A 19851-nucleotide genomic window follows, 5' to 3' on the forward strand; every position below is an offset into this window, starting at 1 on the left:
TTTGAGGATTTCAATGCATGTTTTAAGACCACTTTGTTGCACTGGCTCACACTATAATGTCAACCAGCGGAGGATAAGCTTATAAACTATGAGCAGAAAAAAAAGAAGAAGAGTAAAAAAAAATGAGTAAAATGAGATTATTGTGTGCGTTTGAGGAGAAAAAACACTCAAAGCCACAGGGTTTCCAGAGGGGAACCTTTTGGTGGTAAGAAGTGGAATTTAATACTGTATGTGGTGTTTTGTTCACTGAGATGTTCCGAGGGGACAGGGAATACTTGATGCCTAAAAAAAGGCAAAATGAGCTAATACGTATCTGCATACGTTGGAGCTCAGATATGAGACTAATCCGGGAGCTTTCATCCATCAGCTCACGGCATAAACTTAATAGTTTTTCACCCTACAAACTTTAAGAACGAAAACCTCTAGAACCTGTTGAAGGGCTAAGACAATAAAAAGGATATTTATTTTCCTTTCTTAATAATGAAGAAGCAAAAAAAGAAACGCTTGTGATAAGCGCTTTGTTTTGTTTATCACGCCATCAGAACTGCCCCGAGGAGCCGTGTTCCCTGAAACCGTTCACCAGCAGCCATTATCCGATTTCTGAAGCTTGACGCTTACTTGTGTTCTTTTCCGCGCCAACAAATGAAGTGTATCGCCGCGCGGCACACTGAACACTCGGGGCTCACGCGGCAAATTGTTTCACACACTCTTCATCACTTCATCTCCCTCTCAATGATGTTCTCCTCCCAAAATTGATATAATGAATCTTCGATCGAGAGGAGCCTGGGCTGCAAATCAAGGGTAAGCTTGTAGCACGAAACCTTTTCTACGTAACCACTGCTGCCCGATCCCGGGCTTAAAGGCCTCCTAAATAAGGCCATTTCTGTCCTTGTTTCATCCCTTCCGTGCAGTCCCACACGACACCTTATCTCATACCACAAAATGCCTGACAAATGATTGAGGCTCTCAAAGGAAATCACTAAAATGGAGGAGGCTATCCATCACGTATGTAACAGGAGATATTTATTTTTTCCTCCACTTCTATCTCCTTTCTTCCATCTTTTGATTATTTTCTCCGGGCCTCAAGACCAAGCATGTATTCTATTTAAACTATATCATCTCTTGAAACCAGGGGACCGCTGCTGTCCTTAAAGGCAGCTTCGTTTTGGCATTCGTCTTCATTGGGGGGAGGTAAAGACCCAGGTTTGGAATTAAAGGCAGCTGAGGCTGTAATATACAGTATTTCCCATCAGTCACCTGAAAAGGCCTCACAAACAAACAGACCTCAGAGGGCTCTGTTTATTTTCATCTCAGCTTTTTTTAGCAGCACTTTGGGCAGCCTCCGCTGAACAATCGGCTCAACATCGTCGAGCCGATCCACTTGAGATGATCTCGTAAGTTTTATCTCGGATGGACCATACAGAGGAGTCAATGAAAATGGGCTGCAGCTCTCAAAAAAAGGTTAGACAATAAAGACCCGTATTTTTCTGGTTTTCTAATGGAGTTCCATCTTAAAGCTAGCGCTCACTTATGACGGTTTAATGTATTGTGTACATCCCGGCATGTTCACTTTAGAGCTTACATTTTATCGGGAGTCGCGTGGAGGCAAACAATATGCTCTACATTTTGAGAATAATATTTTAAAGTGGCCTGTTGACCCAGATTCAAACATTTGGAAAACGTCACCCTTAAAAACCAAAAGAGGTTTCTAACCAAATGGTTAATATAAGATAAAATAAATAATGTTTTACGTTTCCATCCCACATAATCCATAATATTGTGACAACATTTTACCATCAGAATAAGATTGTGACGAATAATGCCACCAAAAACTGAAATTAACTTTGGATCCAGGAATGACCACTGAACCCAGATTGCATGTAAAGACTAAAACGCCTGTGAAAGACCCTCAACAAAGTTAGTGTGGAATTTTCAAAACCTTTTCAAAGACAAGGGCAGAACATTTTTGGTGGCTTATTAGTCAGGTTTGTTTTAGAGAGGCTGTTGTATGCACAGCACACAGAACAGACCGGGGAGGCTGACAGGGTCCCGGACGGGTGGTTCTGCATGTTGTTGACATTACCTACATTCCATGACATTAATCTGTTGTTTACTACAAGCAGGCGTAAACACTTTAGAGCCACGTGAGGAAAAATATTCCTCAGGAGGGAAAGAGAATTCAGTCTGCAGTGCGAAGGACAAACTCAGCCAATTCAATTAATTCAGCTTGATATCAACTGACAGAGTGATGAATGAACACACCCTGAAGGTAGCAAGCACCAAAAGATGCAAGGGAATGTTTACATCATGAGCACATCTTGATATGCAGAGCGTGCCGTTCCATAGAAGAGCATCAACACAGATTAAAGAGTGAAGAGGTAAGCAAACAATACTGCCTGCTTCGCACTCCCATGTCATATGAAAACAACATAAGGTGCAAAAGATTGGCACGGAATACTTTGTATATTTGATTGATGAGCATCAAGAAGAATTTCAGTCAATTGATTTACTTATAGCATTTTTAACCTATATTTGTCAACACCGGCAAGTTTTTACTTTATCAAACGCTATTCACATCCAGGTTATTGTTTTATAAAAATGGACGGGATGTCAGCTGTAGGACTGAAGAGGCGCACTTGACTGCCCCAAGGAAAAGGCAATCGTGTGGCAAGATTCCTTTCTTTTTATTGTAAACGATGGTTTGCCACATCAAAAGGAAAACATTTACATTTTGATCAACCGTTCTAGATGGTTATAAAAAAAAAAAAAACGCTGTTAAATACACAACCGCCATGATGCCGCTGAGACTGGTAGCTCAGTCACGGTTTCTGATTCTCAGTCTAAAAAAAACATGTTTTCCTGGCAGGCAGATTTCTAGCTCCACAGAAACTAAAACAGAAAAATTCCGTGCAAGCAATGGAAATACGTCTCACTGGAAAATATAGCTAAAAAAAGTGCTGATGCATCTCACACAGTCGCAGATAATTAAACCTGAGCTGAGCAAAGCAACCACCCTGGAGGCTACTTAGTTAGTTGGACCACAGTTAAATGGACCAATCGGCAGGAAAGAGATGCCCTGAGAGGAATGCATGTATTAAAGTGACAAAGTCTTCTTCTCCATCCACAACCAAGTGGGATCCATTCCACAGACGAACGATGGAAAGATAAATAAACATTGGACTATAGGTTCAAATCAACTGTTTTGCAATGTTATATATCTGGTTGATAGTGATCAGAAATTTAAAATAGCGCGTAAACGAGCAGCATGCTGAATTATTTTGTTTGATTTGGACGACTTGGTAGAGAAACTGACTAATTCGGCTGTGGTACCAAACTAGTTCAAGGGACATCATGAAAATGCCTAAGTAATCAGAGGTAAATGAAAAACAGTATTAGTGCATGTTGTCATGAGATTTAACAGAAATTCTTAATGCCAATTAGTATACTTACATTTATTGTATCATGAATATGACGCACCCGGTTTACAGGGGGAGGCCATTTCCTAGTTTAAAAAACTACTGGAAAACCACCGCGGGCACATGTCGCCTAATAGTTTTTAGATATATTGCTGAATAAATCTACTAAGAGGTTTTCTGACTAGTTTTGTCTCCATGATTTTCCCTTTTAGCATTATGGAAATCTTAATTTGGAGGAGTTATGCTTCCTAAGTGACCTGAGGTGACCTATGAAACTATCACTGCAGCCGCTGGGTTCCAGGCTGGAACATTGGGTGAGGTCTTAAAAGGCATTTACTATGAAGGCTTCATTAATTAAAAATAGAAGAAACCGCAGCCCAAGTTCAGCATTCCCTACAGAGGGTACAGTCTGTTGAATGTCTCTAAGATTATGGTTTACTGGTCTGCAGCATGATGACATTCTGCATGTGAAGCAGGCCTGGGTGGCCCTCTGAGGGCCTGTTGATGGGTGGCCAACTGCATACGATAAGTGGTAGTAAGTGCTAGAACATTTCTAACAGTTACTACCACTAGCACTCAGAAAAAAAACTACGGTTATAATCAGCAATTTATATTTTTTCTTTGCTGAATCCAATGTTTTGGTTTATCTTTGTGTCTTATCCAAGAGGTAAATTAACAAATATGTGGATGTTGTAGCATTAATTTGCACAGAATGTGTGCGCTCACCATTAAACAATACGAGTATGTTTTTATGCAGTCTCACGTAGGTCAGTACCTTAATAAATATGTCTGTAATGTTATTATAAAAATATAATGGTTAAAGGGGTGTAACCCATAGAGAGAAACACATCAAATAAAACACTGCACCACAATTAAGGAGGCAATACTAGCTTGTCTCATGAATATGAGCTAAACCTTCTATTCAAATGCTACATAGTGGCCCTTATTGAATTCCCTCATTAGTGATTGAGCTCCCATGTTTTGATGAATACATTATTCACGTTTATCCATTCGGGAAAAAAAGCCAAGTCAAATGATATCCTCATGAAATGGCTGCTAATGAAAATAGCTCAAGCAATGCTCGCAATTTAAACCTCTGATAAATGAGTACCTGTTCCTTTTACTGAGCAGCACACTTTTTACCTTGATGGCAGTGGAGGCAATCTGGAGGTGGTGCAGCTTGTGCAGGGTGCTCTCCCGGTCAATGAAGTAGGAGGCAGCCAGCTGGTGCAGAGCTTCCAGAGTCACGGCGGTGCCATTGGACTCACTCGCTTCAGAAGTCCGACTCAACTTCCGCTTGTCCACAAAGATCATCAATGACTCTTCCCCTATGGATACGCACACAGACACATATATACGTACAATGACGCGTTAATGACCCAGTGGACATACACAGACGACATGTTCTCAGTTATGCAGTGATACATTTCAACCAATTAACACCTGCTGGCAGTCATTGTAACACGGGCTGATCAATCGAGCCGCGGATATGAGATTCTTCATCAAACCGGTCGTTGAATACAAACAGAGCCAAAGCCTGCACAGGACGATGTATTGCCAAAGGGGGAAAGAGTGAAAGATCGATGGGAAAATCCTTTGTAGTATTAGGTGTTATGGGGGTTTTAATGGTCTTTTAATTTGGAGAGGCATAAGAACAAACACACAGTACACTGGGAAGAGATAAAGGTTAGTATATAGCACCTGTCTCCATCACTGTGTTAAAACCATAATTAACTTCTGAAATCTGTCAGAAACCAGGTGAATCCAATACTAATAGATTTACCAGTTTACAACAGTGCAATATTTGTTTTAACTATTAGTACAACAAGTAATCAGAGTTTCTCTATATAAATGGATTCCTGTAAATGTTACCTAAGGCACCATGAAGAACGTCTATATGCAGTATGCCTGAACACTGGCTTACGGCGGCGCTACATCATGCCGTGCTTTAGCTGAATCACATCCTTTTTAATTGCAACTCATGATGCACTCTGATGCCTTTCCAATCTATTTTAAATACTGTTGGTATTCATCATTGCTTTGAGAGTTTGTTCACAAGAGGAGACAAGGGATGAAAAGAGCCAACAGAGGAGTTGAGAGAAGATTGTGCAGCAGATAGCCAAGAAAGCTTGTTATGTGCGATACAGTTGCCTGGCTGACCTACATCTATTGTTATGAAGGATCCACTGACATTTCTGTTCAACAACTACAAACTGATTTTACATGTTCAATCAGGGAATAAGTGCTTAAACAAGCACAAACAAACAAACCCATAGTTACAGCTGAGACCTACTTTTCATCAAGTGTTTAAGCACACAAGAAAAGCGTTTTTCAAAGACTGCTCCCATGAAAATTGCCCTTCATTTGACAGCTAACCATAAGGATGGATAAGTCGAGGGTTAGGGGGGGGGGAGGGAGGCGGGGGGGGGGCAAGGTGGTCAGGAAAATGAGCTGCAACTACATTCAGGAAATAAAAGCCTTAAAAATAAAAGAATAAAAGAATTTGCATTAAAAAGCCTTTTTAATGCAATTTCCTGACATAGTTCTTCAAATGTACTGCTGTCTCACTGATGTTTACATTGGCAGTGGACTGGAGAAGTCCACAGGTCACCAAAATAAAGATATTGGAAGTCAAACAGCTAATAAATACATTATTATAATGCAATATAGTTGCATTTTGTTTCAGTTACTATGGAATTTAGACCGTGGTTCCTAAAGTTGCGACACTGGTCGCGTTCCTCAACATGCCCTGCGTTTAGGCCACATTGGGTGCACTGAATCTCACTGATTAACACCTCCTTTTTTCCTTGTGTTGTGTTAGGTTAATAAAGAGGAAGCATCATTTATTTACCTCCCAGTGTAGCGGAGAGCAGAAAGTGGGTCCCGTATTTTCTGATAATGTTGTCAGTGATGGCGCTGAGACTGGGCCTCCTGCCCAGCTGCCTAATGGTCTGGAGGAACTCGGGGTCCAACGGCAAGGAAAAGCCATTGTTCTCCCGTCTCTCCAGGGCCAAGCTGTTCACCTTCCAGCGGCCAAACTCCCTGCAATGTCACAGAAACACATGCTAAGTGTAAGCAAGGGCCTCGTATGAATGCTGCATGCAGGCACATTTGAGAAAGGACGCAGGTCCGACGCGAACAACACACCATATAGACAATGAAAAGACTAAATGCACCAACTGTTACATTATTCTTTTTTCTTTAAAAGCCCTGCTTGTGTCCCTCACAGGCCGTCTCACATTCAGGTCCATTGCTTGTCAGATGAAGAATATCTGCTCAACCTCAAAATGAATCTTGTGTAACACTCGTACAGCATGAAAGTGTATCAATGTTTCTTTTCTGTGGTGAAAAGCACTTCACAACATAATGTATGCAGTTAACAAAAACTATACATGAAATAAAAATGAGAAAACAAGAAAAAGAAATTAACAAATATCTTTTAGAAACTCAAACGACTACAAAATATAAGTTGATGTAAATTTGTATTCTGCTTGTGAAAGCCATAGCAAGGTTTCTGATAAATGATCTCATTCCTCCTCCAACTCAATGAATTGCTTTGCACCATAGTGAAAAACATTGTATTACACCAGCAATTTTAAATAATAGCGCAATCTTTTCTCATCTCACGTCACTATTGGAGACTGCGGTTGGACGGGCTATAATCATGGATGAAGTCTTGCTGCTTTCAGGGCTTATTTTGGAGGGAACAGGCTTCATCTGAAGTTGTTTGATATTCAGCCTGGCCTTGGAGCATGCCAGCTGCCTTTATCTACCAATTGCAGACTAAGTGCTGCTGCTTGATGCATAGATTAGCGCCATACAAATGCAGCTGGTAAAAAACATGTTTCTACCCCTAGCGGGGGAGAAATTCAAGGCCCTTCAATAATTGTTGGATAGATGGTTATACTTGTCTTTCGGGGGAAAATACCTCAATCTGATATTAATTTTTAGTTTCACTTAGCATTTGCTTTTTAAGGCTGCAATGGGTTGGATTAGCAAGCGAAACGACACGAGTGAAACAAAAGTGGCAGCAACACAAAACAAAACCCTTCTCAGAAGAAACAATCAAATCATTTGTTCTGTCTTGATTACAGTTGTTACAAATACAATTTACAAAGAGTTCGCTCAATAGTAAACCATGCAATCAATGTTTTTGTTATCTTGATTTGATTATAAAGAAAGAGTCAGTGTGGCAGAAGCTGAAATAAGAGTAGCAGCGATCACTCATTTCTGTAATTTTGCATACCAATTTTACAATTTATTTGACCGTTGCCTGTGAATTGAAACAAAGAAATTGCTGACACACAAGGGCATTCGACATCAAGTTATATGCAGACACGCAATACCATTCCTTTGGAGTTGTTTTGCAGTGAATGTTAAAGTATTAACTTTTGTTTGGTTTCCACTACCTAATGAGGAAATGTTTGGCCTATTATCTGCTATATGTTGTTTTCCTTCCCAGCGAGTCTATATCCGCAGTTTGATGATGGGCAGGTGGGTATATCAGAGCTTGTTTGCGGAAACATCCTGCCGTTGCTGTAAACAGCAGGGAAGCAAAGTGTTGGTTGCAGGTGCTTAATATTTATTAGTTGGTTAGTGAATAGTGAAGGTTGACTAGACAAGGTCTCTCTTGCATTAGACATGCAATTGAATTTATATATTTTATATTTTGAGAAACCTTAAAATGTGTCTGGTATTTCATTCACTGGATTAGTCACAAAGAAAGATCCCCATCACGGCATATCTATATTTAGCTTTGATAGATTTTTTCCGAAAATGTGCAAAGTGCCGTTTTCAACGTGTCATTAGCATTGCATTATATACATCACCAACCCCTAACAGCAGCCCATGCATGCAAATTTCCTGCGGCAGGAGGCAAACACTCTAATGTGAATGCAAGATGGCTTTCAAGATCACAGGACTGCAAAAGTGATATTCTAGCTTCAACAATGTTTTACAGCATAATACCGACAACCACTGCATCCCTTAAATGCCTCCAATGCCTATATAGTTTCTGAGAAATACAATTCCCAAACCGTTGGTCTTTAAACCCTGGTTGTTCCCTGTGTTTTTAAAGGTGCAATTTTGTGTTCCCTGATGTCTGTCCCTCTCTTAGAAACATAAAAGCACCTTACACACACCAATTCACTCATGCAAAGACACTTGCTAACGCAAATGCATTCACACACCCTGCAGCTGCAAGCATCCAAACAAAGCTGCCCTTGCTGCAAGAACTCGATCGCCGAGAATATCCAAGAGCCCCCCTGGGTGCGGGCCAGCTGCCAATCAATTTCTCTCCAACAACAATGACCCCCTGAGAAAAGTACAAAACTGAAAACCTGCTCATTAAGGCCCGTTTCATCTGAGTTTCCCTATAACGAGCGGCCATTAGTGATTCTCTGCGTCCGCCGGGGCCGGCGGAAGGAACGGGGCAGCGGAGAGAGAAAGAGGCAGAACTTAATTGTGATCATCACAAAGCCGAGCTACACTGGTCGCTGATGGATATTTATGACCGGTGCCACAGCTAAACTGGAGGATACTGCACACAAAAAGTCTGTGCAGGAACTTCAACTCAACCTCATCATCTGCACACGACGCACACACACAGAAACCAAAACAGATTCTGCGTTTCATGGAAGGCTGCAGGGTTTAATTCAGCTTTAATTCCCCTAAGATACACACAGACACACTGGTTTATGTCACCTGCAGCTCCTTGCAGCAGGGGGCTTGCTGTGCATCTATCGGTTACCCCCCTCCCCCACACATCCCTCCCACCCCGAAGCAAGCTGGAGCGCTGTGCACCAGGAGGTGAGGAGCCGCTGGAACAACAGAGTCCGCGATCAGAGCGGCGGACTTGTATCATGCGACCTGTCCATCACGGCCCAGGTGTCTCTGATCCATCACAGCGTACAGGCAGCCTGAGGATGCCGCATGGCGCCCAGCAGAGCAAATCAAGGGATCCAGCCAGCGCATAACCTGCGGATGCAGTCGATACACGCCACTGAGCGTAGCAATGTCGATTGTGTCAGCTCGGAGGAGTGTGCGAGTGAGCAGGCTGGGTGAGTGTCTACTATTGCTGATGTTGGCCGATGAGGCGTGTTAAAAAGGAAAATAAGTGGAAGAAAATGCTACACAAATGACACGTCATGATGTGACTTAACAACAAAGCGAACAAACTAGGCAATTTTGAACGTCAAAATGTAGAAACACCTTTCGGGTCAATGGAGTCTTCACTAGATCACAACTACAGAAGTTGTTCCATTACAACGTTTTACAGGAGCCGTAACTGTTATTGTTTACCAAAGAAAAAATTAAAGTGGCAATGGCCCACATACACTACTGTATGTAACGTAGTTCAGCCTCAATGTCATTATTCTTTGTGAAAAATACCCAAGGGTGTGTCTATATAAAGGGCGTCCACCAGGTGAAATAGGCATATAAATGATAATCAAATGGAAGAATAGCATTGAAAAGGGATTTCATTTTTTTTGTGTGGATACCCAAATAATTGTCTGTCCAAATAATGGCCAAATAATTGTATGTATGTCGTCTTGGCTCCCCTAGATACCAGAAAACAGTGTGTTGATGTAGACTCAATGTTATTTCAAGGACGACCCCCCCCCCCCCCAAAAAAAAGAGAATGGTGCAAAATTAGATAAGTCCTTTATGCTTCCTAGAGGAAAATACACCGATTTACTTTTATTTTGAAAGACCTTGCAAGCAAAAATGTTTTATTCTCCCTTTACTCTGTTGTGACATTGATAATCCCAAATATGCATGAGCCATTATTAACGTATTTTTAAGAAATTCCAAATAACGTCAAAACTGAATGGTCCTGAAAGTGCGCTTCATACAGGCATACATAGGGTTTGTTAATCGAGCTTCTGATGATGAAGAGGAGAGCTGGAGACCCAAATGAGAATGAAAGTAAGATGGGGGGGGGGGGAGAAAAGATGGAGTGTCTACCCACGGAGACCAACGGGAAACGAAAGCAAGATGAAGACGAGGGACAAGAGCGTAATTATGTTCTTAATAGCTGCTGGTTGTGAACGCTTTAACAAATTGACACCAACAGTTTTTCAAACAAACATCAGACCATTCATTTGTGAAAATCCGATCAAACCAGCCGAGAGGTCCTTTAAACAAGGCAGCACTCAGTTACACGCTCTTTGTTTTTTTTCTGTCTTTGAAGCTTCTTAAGTGTTTCCAAATCTGCATTTGAAATACTCGATAACTACATAAGACTGTGACCATCGCCACAAACATTTTAAAACTCCATTATAGCAGCTTTCAGTAACTAGGGGAGTTTCATCCTAATCCGCTACAGCTTTTCTTTAGCTTTAGACAGAGCCATTTTAGTCTCTTAAACCTGCATCAAATCTATACACTGAATGGATGGTTTGAATTCAATTATATTAAAAGTGTTTAAAACCAAATGCATAATACTACTGTGAAGTTATCCGCCTACATGTTAGACTAACCGTTTGCTGGATGAAGCCATTTAGCATACAGGCGTCGGCGTGGTATCAATCTTCTCTGCTTACGCTCGGAAATAAAGTGAAGTAAAGATATTTCAGTGTGTTCGTTTCAAGGGTTGCTTGACTGTAGGAGACAAGAAGCATCACCGGGCGTTATCCGTGGCTATCAACAGAAAAGACGTCCGTTAAGCGGCCGAAAAATGTAATAATATATTTGGTGCCTTTAGGGGAAACACTAAAAGACGGTTGCAGTGATAATGGGGTGTATAGAACAAAGTCTGCTGAAGAAACAAGGGGCAAATAGCTCAACATGTTGTGTCTGTTTGTTACGCACACAGCTTTAATGTAAGAAATTTACTTATTTTAACCCAAACCAGGTTGTTTCGTTACCCTATAAGTTTTAAATTACGTTAAATTTCGTTTTAACTTTCATTCACAACGTGGTCGTGCAGTTTGTCTTATCTGTATGATTTAGAATATTAGTAATAACCTGATCCAATTAATAAACATTGAAAAAGTAACAGTTTTTACCTGTTATGAAGCCACTTTTTTTTCTCCGCCCCCCAAAAAAACACCAATGGCTGTGATTGTTTTCTGCTGAAGGTGGTCTAATTAAATGGCCTGTATATAACAATCCGATTTAACACAACCGCGTTGTTTATCAGATTATTGTAGATGCCGAAATACAGACGAAGGTTTTCTGTGTTTTCCAGTTTGAAACATAGTGTGAAGTGGTTCATAGTGAACACTGCGCTTCCTGATTGGCATCAGCTGCTTGGCTAGCGGATGATTAACAATCGCTGTGTACAGGGGGACACAGTGGCCCTAATAACCTGACACTTCTCACTAATTACTCTGTTGATAAACTGCTCGCTGCCTCGGCCCTCTCCACCGCCTCCACTTCCTCCTCCTACCACACCACCATTTGGGTATTGTTAACTATCGGTGTGTGTTTGTGTGCGTTTGGTGAGACAAACCATCCTGTTAACCCATGTTCATTGACAACATCTCTCAAGGAACAGAGGCTTTTCCCTTCCTTGACTGAAATGACTCTGATCCAACGGATTTCTGACTTTAATTTCCGAAACCGTTATTAAATACTTACACACAACTGTCTGAAGTATATGGCTGTCTATTTGATCATTTGTTCAAGCAGTGCTTAACACTTGTTTTTCTCCTGGATGAAAAAGTAAACAAGTAATTTTATGACTTTGAATTACCCCTGTATGCTCTAATTTAAACGCAAACCAGTTTTATGCCACTGTAAAAAACATTGCTCTATTGATTTGTAGCTCCTATGAAAATTACTGAAGCTCTGATAAGCAAAAGTAAGCGCAAGCTGGAGCAAGGGAGAGAGAGAGGAGGGGAGAGGGGGAGAGAGAGGGAGAGAGTTTGATTTACAGGAGGGTTGGCTGCCATAAAGACTGCTGATCTCTTTTGTACCGCTATTTGTCATAACACTGTTGACAAGAGACTACTCCTCACAGAGAAAACAAGGAATGCTAGGAATCACATTGTGTACATAATGAGCCATGCAAATACTGTTAATAGACGCTGAGCATTCACACTCGGGCTAAATCCTGCCGTCGCTTTCTGTCAATGACATGCCTGCATGGGCTTCGTAAAATGATACTCGCTCCAGCTGTAAACAAAGCGTCACCACCTACGTGCTTAAGCTCCAGTTTAATTAAACCATGTCACACGTTAACAGTTGATATGTTTTTTTGTTTTTTTTTCAATCTGGTCTCAGTTCATTCCTATTTTTGACCTTGGTAATTAAATGTGTCAGAAGTGATGATGAAAAGCATGGCAATTGTGTTTAGAGCTTAGCGGCTCAAAACACCGGTTTTATGATCCTAAAAGGGTCATAAGACTGTTGCATGTTTCTTTATATCTTTCTGAAGACATTACTCACTGTGCTATGAAGAGCTGTATTACTGGGGATATGTTTGTATTAAGCACTAAGAAACAAATCCTCCAAATGAACATTCATGAGATCAGATTTCAGGCCATTTTCAGGCTATTTTTTATTTAAAAAAATCTTGCTGAACTGTCCTTCAGGAGGACAAACATCCTACCCCTAAACAAATGATGATCACATATGTCATCGGTATAAAATAAAAGGTAAACACTCATGCTGAGGCTGTTTTTCATGAAAAAGCTGCTTCCGTCGACCTCTGGTCCTGATAACTCCCCCGTCACACACTTGTCAGAAGCCATAAGCTCCGTGCTCGACGAGGTCCTCGTCACTGCCGTCGCTGCTGGTGAACGAGAATAGGAGGCTGCTCTGCTTCTGTCCCGGAGACACATTCAACCTCCTGGGTGGAGGAGGATAGACTTGACTCCACCACAGCTCTGTCATTGCAGAGCGCACACGCGCATGACAGAAAACTGCAATTCCTTGAAAACCGGCACTCGGGATGCAATTCTGCTCGCTGTCGCTCTGTTATGATGTGTGTGTGCAGTCAATCTTCCCCATTACAATTGATGAACACTAATATATTGATGCTTAACAAAGAAACATATTGCACAAGGTCAGATTGGTTATTGGTTGCGCGTGTCAGGAGAGTAGAGGGGCAGAGGGAAAGTGCAGTGCAATGTGTTGTGCCTTTTAAAGAAACAGCGCCAACACGAGATGAAGTGTGAAATAAATTTGCATCGGTTAATTGTTTATGGTAATTAGGCCGCATAGTCAAAGTCAAGTTTTATTTCAGTTACCTTTTTCCACCTGCCCATGAATCGCATTATCCACAAAATTGCTTGAAATAAACGCAAAACAAGGAACTGAGTCCCCAGTTCACCTGTGAGATGCTGCAGCTCCCGGGCGAGAGACAGAGAGCATGCGTGTGACATATATGAGGTTATCAGTAACGGTGAGCTTTACAGACACTGCACTGCTACATGCGCAGCTAATTTGTGAGTAGATAAATGCCACCTGCTGATTAAAGTGAACAGCACACGCCTGAAGTCAGTAACAGCTTCAACTCAAATCCAGAATCTGCTTCTTTTTTTTAACTCTTACTGTTTCCGATGGCATCAGTGGGTAAAAATCTATATTATTGATTGGGATGATTGTTTAAGAACTATTTTCTGTGTTAGTCTTGTGACATCAAAAATAAATGCAACTTTCCAAGAAATCCTCCATGGAGACGTTGAAAGTCTGCTCTGTTTAGGCACACTACTTGGATACGATCAGGGGGACGGCTTGAGAGAGCAATGTCAAACAAGTCAAATGCTCAGCTGACCCAACTCACTGACCCTTTTTGATGTGAGATGGTGCGGGGCTATTTCATGCCTCACGTCCAAGAGTTGTTCACAAGGATGCATTATAATGCACAAGGAGATATACAAGTATAACCATTAAGTCTCACCCCAAAAAGAAACGACCTGTGATGCTCTCTTTCTATTTTATCATTCATATTTTTTTTTGGGGTGAGAAAAACAGCAGGCCTGTGATGAGGAGAGCTCTGCGGTACCCAAAATAATCGGGTCCATCCCTAATTGTAAGATCACACTTCTGCAGTCTATTCTCTCTACAAACATGTTTGCATGTAATTGAAAGTAATCACTCCATGTCACAGCAGACCAATCATGACATCAAAACACGACAATGTAATAGCTGGTGGGCGGACAGGAGAAAAGAGAGGAAAGAACACGGGAGATGAAGCGTGAAATAAAAGTTCTGGCCCATGAAGAAGAAGAAAGGAGGAGCTGACATTTTGACTCATATTTTGCAGTCTGTGGATATGGCTCAACTAGAGAACTCAGGTAGAAAAGGCTTCTCACGTTCCCGAGAAGGATTTTACCACCACACAAGCTCCTAAATTATTAAATGAAACAAGCTTTTGTTCATTTTACACACACACACGTCCACCTCTGATGCGTACGTAGCAGCTGCAACTGCAGATACATGTTTCTAGTTTTTTTTTTTTTTTTACTTGAGCTATCAGCGTGAACAAGAAGAGCAGTCAATGAAGAAATGCTGCTAACTGATTGTGTCTCTTTCAATGTACCTGAGTGTATCTGGTGGCCGAGGAAACGTGCAACCTGCTGACTGCTCACGGTGTAGAGAAACGGACAAAAGCTTTTAGGGAATGTTCAAGCCAGGAGTACAAAGAATGAAATGATGGAATTGCTGAGGAAATAATGTAATAAGTGTGATTCTTTTCCTTTCATTGAAAAAAACTCCATTATGACTGACATAAAGGTGCATTTTCCTGAAATTACAGCGGAACTAATATTGTAAAGTGCCTCCTATTCCTTTTTTAAACTGCTTATGAAAAAGCTCAATCCATTCATTAATGGCTTCGTCTTTTTGTTTGGAGGGCTCGCAGTTTGAAAACCACACATTTTTCATGATGACTCACGTTACATGCATGTGGCAGAAACCTGTAATTGGCTCAGCTTTTAAATTTGTCCTTTTTAACGCAATCCAGACTGAAGATGAAAGGTTGACTCGGTTCAAATTTCCATTTTTTTAAAATTATGATTAGAATGGCTACAAGCTGTTCCGGTGCAGTGGTGAGCCAGCAGGGGGGGATACAGCTCTGGTCCCTCCCGTGTCCCTTCCTCTGAACCAAAAACGCTTCCCCCGCTTTATCCCTAGCTCCCTCTCTTCTGCCCCCTCACGGGAAAGGCCAACTGAGCTCTGGAGAATATTTATGAGCGAGGGAGAGCAATTGGTTGGAGATCATTCGACAAGGGTGGGAGGGAGAACAGGAGACAGTGAGAGGAACTGAGGAAAAAAGACTTGGAGATAAAAACAGAGGTTGTATCTTTTTTTTGTTTTAATTCAAGCTTCTTTTAAGCTGGTGGTTAAATAAAATATATGACTTATTCATCCCTCTTTACCTCAGTGGTTTTGCAGAGTCTTTCTACATCACCAAGGACCACAAATGTGCACAAGTAGATAGAATACCTGTTCAACTAAGAAGATGTTGGCGTCTTCGCAGTTCTACAGGGGACCAGTTTGGGTTTTGGACATTTTAGGATTATAACACATCGTGGCAACTGAAACAAACCCTAGCAAGTCGTTTACAGTTCCATGAAACGGTTGTAAGTTGTCTACAAGAAGCAGAGCCGTTTTGGGGATTGATACAAATGACCCAGAGTCCTTCTTTTGCCAAGATTTTTCAAAATGAATGAGTCACAAAAAACTGTTGTGCCCGTTGCATGTAGAAGGCACGTCTGATCTCTTCATCTCTCAACTGCTCAGCGATGAGTGACGACGCTTCGGGTGCAGAGAGATATTTAAAACCTGCAAAGACTTGTTATTCAAGGCAGGTAAAGCCGACGACATCGGAGAGACATTATTCCACCTTTCAACAAGTTAGTATTCTTCCACTTCACTTGAGTTTCTATTTGGTTTTTGCTCTAACTAGTCTGCTTACTTTCCTTCAGAAATGTAGCTCATGGGGAAAGAAGGCTTCAGACGTGTTTTAATTGCTGTGTATTTGCCGATAGGGGTCAATAGTAGGTGTTCATACTCAATGCTACAGAATCATTTAAAAAAATAAACCTCCAGTTGAGTTTTAATGAAATTGGCAGCGTCCATGTGAGTTAAAATAATGTAAAACTGTAAATCTTGGAAAAAACCAAACCACAAGAGGGGGAGAGAGGGAGGAATAGAGACGGCAAGAAGAGGCCAGCAGGGAGGCAGCGAGGGAGGTGGCGATGGATGTGACGAAGCCAACAGCGCTACAGTCTCTATCTTTCCCCGGCATTGTCACTGCTGTCAGCTGCTAAATGCCAGTGTCAGTCAAACCTCTGTTGAGCTGGAATCAGCCCACTTCACGGCGCTGTATGCCCTGCCAGCGTCGCTCTTGTCAGGGAGGTATGACAACACTTCTACCTGGCACAGTACAGAACGCACGCCCAGTACCGCTCAGCTCATTGCTGTTGGTGGCGGAAAACTAGGAATAGGCCGCATCTATGTTTAATCAAATTGGACAACCCAACATTGTTTCTGACTACATGAAATAGATGCAATTTGAAAATGTTTCACTAGGTGGGAGAAATATTTTGAGCTGTAGACGACCATGTCAAAACAAAACAAAATGGAATCCACTTTCCATGCACTTTGTGTGGCTATTGAACTTTATGGAGATTCAGAACTGTGCTAAGTACTATTTCATGACAACTGAATGAGCAACTGCCAAATATCCTCTGAAGTCTTTCTTGGCGGCTCGCATCTTTCACTATGTTTTTCTCAGAAAGAATCTTTTTCGTTGCAAGCTTTCAAACAATACGCTGCTGCTTTCCAGCACACACTTCTAAAGCCATCCTGTCTATACCCGCTGTCACACATCGACTGCCTCAGTCAGATATCTGTTACGTCCCGCTGCTTTGCCCAAAACCCTCCTGCGGTATCTCCACTTTCAGTTTCCACTGATATGCAGCATTCTGAGGGTTTATATCAAAGTCCAACCGTATGTCTCTGCACCGCACAAACAGAGGAAGCAGCCAGTCACACCCAACGAAGCTGTCACATGCAGAGCTGAATGCAAAACTCCACTAAGTAATCGCTTTATCCCACAGTTTTCCACCTACTGAATGTGCATCTTTTAGAGTTCAAAGAAAGGTATTCTTCTACTGCAAATAAATGTTTATTTTACTCAAGAAAAGGTCACAAGAAAGCTTCAAGTAATTACCCTCTTACACGAGACGTTCACGGTCTCTCACCTGTATATCTTGTACTTGGTAGTGAATCCTTGTTGGTAGCGCTCTGTGAAATCTACAAACTCCTGGGAGCGGTGAAAGGGACCCTTGTCCGAAAGAAGCCAGCCCAGCGGCCCCGTGAAGCCGCCGAAAGCAGCCGGGACAGGGTCGGCCGCCCCGGCCCCTACGGACACCCAGCTCTGGAGCAGGCTTAGTGTTACCCACTTCCATAGAAACATGAGGGCCGTCAGTCTAATGGAGATGCACGGGCCACTCATGCTGCTTCCCCCGGCCCCGGTGACTCCTCATTCTCCCTGCACTCCAGATGAGTCCTGTCGGGAGCAGAGAGGGGAGGAAGAGGGAGAGGAGATGAAGCAGGGCAGACACCTAACAATGAGGCGGTAATTGTGGTTTGGGCGTGAGTGGGATACAGATGAACTGAGAACGCTACAATTCCTCAGTGGGGTTTTTTTTTCAGGTCAAAACAGATGACAAAGGGTCACTTGTTTCAGAGGTTAGAGTGACTACAGTGCTTTTAATACAGATAAAGTAAATTACATTTTCAAATAAGTTCTTAGAAATTTAAGTTGGTTACTGGAAAATCTAGATTGTGTAGAATGCTGTTTTTGATTTAAAATAATGATTTTTTTTTTTACCTTATTTTGTAAGCCCGTGACTGCTGGGAATTAGTCTCCACAAAATCACCTGAGAGGACCGTGAAGTTGGGTTCGGCGCATGGACGCGGCAACATTGGCAAAGGACTTTTTTCTTTTTTTTTCTCGGGGTGGATTACCGCCTCAAAATGCCAGACGCAAAACAAACTAGGCGCAATTAAGCGCAGCGCCACTTGAGCGAAAAAGACGACATCCAACCTCCTTGGGGCGCGCTCTCGTCCTCTTTGTCACAGCGGCATATTTCCGACTCAGGCACTGCGCAATACTCAGAGTATGTCCAATCCAACGGGACGAGTCTCAAACATTCCAGGTGGACCACTTTTTTTTTTTGAACACTGCAGTAATATGATTTAGATTCGCTTAATGCGCAGGGTCCGAACGACCACCCGCGCACGAGAAGCGACTCTAATGGCTGCCCTCAAATCATCTCTGCTCCGTGTTGGAGGATGTCGGGGGGCACGGAGAGCTGCTGACGGTGCCTGGGCTGCCAGCGCACTGAACGCGTGGATGACATTCGCGGAGCTCTTTCTCTCTCTCTGTCTCTCTCTCTCTCTCTCCTCCCTCCCCTCCCCTCCGTGCCATATAGCACCCAATTTAATTTATTCCAGCATCGAGCACACTCCCGGTTGGCTCAGAGCTAACTGGAGGAAGTGAGAGTGTTCGGAGGGGTGGGGCGCAGGTTGGACGAGCCGATGGTCAGAAGATGCCGATGTGCATGAATCAGATCTCCTTTTAGAAATTGGACATAACTTATACTTATTAAAAGCAGGGACATCATATTAAAAGAAGGATATATCATGAAAACATTATATCTAGTATGTAGATATATAATAGTTACTATAATATATAGTATAAATATAGTTTAGGCCGTGTTGTCTTTGTTATTATGTTATTTTTTTTCAGCCAATAATGCCAAATTATTTTGAGGCGCTTCAGCCAAAAGGCCCAACGACGCCCGTGCACTAACTAACTTTCCCATTGAAAAGGCATGGGCTAATTCAGGATTTAAAATCAGCAAATCAGTGTTCAATTAAGAGGAAACCATTTCAAGATGATAAAAAAATATTTTCGTAAAAGAGAAAGTCCACACAACTTCAATTAGTTTTACAAATGATTATTCAAGGAACCTACTCAATGTAGTCTTTTACATGTAGATTGATAAAAAGCGATATTATCATAGTGTAAATTAGTGATAATTTGAATAATGGCTGGAATGATTGTGGCGTGATAATGATGATCATGATGAGAAGAGGGTGTATCCAGCCCCCTGCAGTTGTCCTCGTCATCGTATTTTCCCTCCTCCTCCTCCTTTCTTCCCGCGGAATAATCATCACTTTCACCATGTGCAAACTTAATTAGATCTGCTCAATCCGGGCTCGAGCCGGGCGCTTGTGCGTTGGACACTGAGCGTGCATCAGAGAGGCAGAGAGCGGGCGAACGAAGGGAGGGATATGCACTGTCTTTCAGCTTTTCTGCAGACGTTCAAAGGGAGGTTTTATAGAGGGATTGGATTAGAGAAATGAACACCATTGAGTCGCGAGATTCACTGGCTCCCAAACTCAAAGAGAGACTGGAATCCCGTGGCCCAGCGACTGGCAGATTCTGGAGTGAAAGAATGAGTTGATT

General features: G+C 42.1%; 1 protein-coding gene across 1 annotated transcript in view; it reads right to left on the minus strand.

Annotated features, from left to right (window-relative positions):
• The window catches only part of LOC120824052 (BMP/retinoic acid-inducible neural-specific protein 3), a 36445-nt gene extending 17645 nt beyond the window's left edge, over positions 1–18800 (minus strand). Inside the window, exons 1-4 of the mRNA XM_040184608.2 lie at positions 18208–18800; positions 17576–17883; positions 6268–6458; positions 4560–4744 (exon numbers count right to left, since the gene is read on the minus strand). Coding sequence (XP_040040542.1) covers positions 4560–4744; positions 6268–6458; positions 17576–17829 — 630 coding nt within the window. The 5' untranslated portion in view covers positions 17830–17883; positions 18208–18800. The remainder of the gene's footprint in view (positions 1–4559; positions 4745–6267; positions 6459–17575; positions 17884–18207) is intronic.
• Positions 18801–19851: the final 1051 nt, after the last annotated feature.

Source organism: Gasterosteus aculeatus, chromosome 8 (assembly GCF_964276395.1).
Source record: "Gasterosteus aculeatus chromosome 8, fGasAcu3.hap1.1, whole genome shotgun sequence".
Classification (NCBI taxonomy): domain Eukaryota; kingdom Metazoa; phylum Chordata; class Actinopteri; order Perciformes; family Gasterosteidae; genus Gasterosteus; species Gasterosteus aculeatus.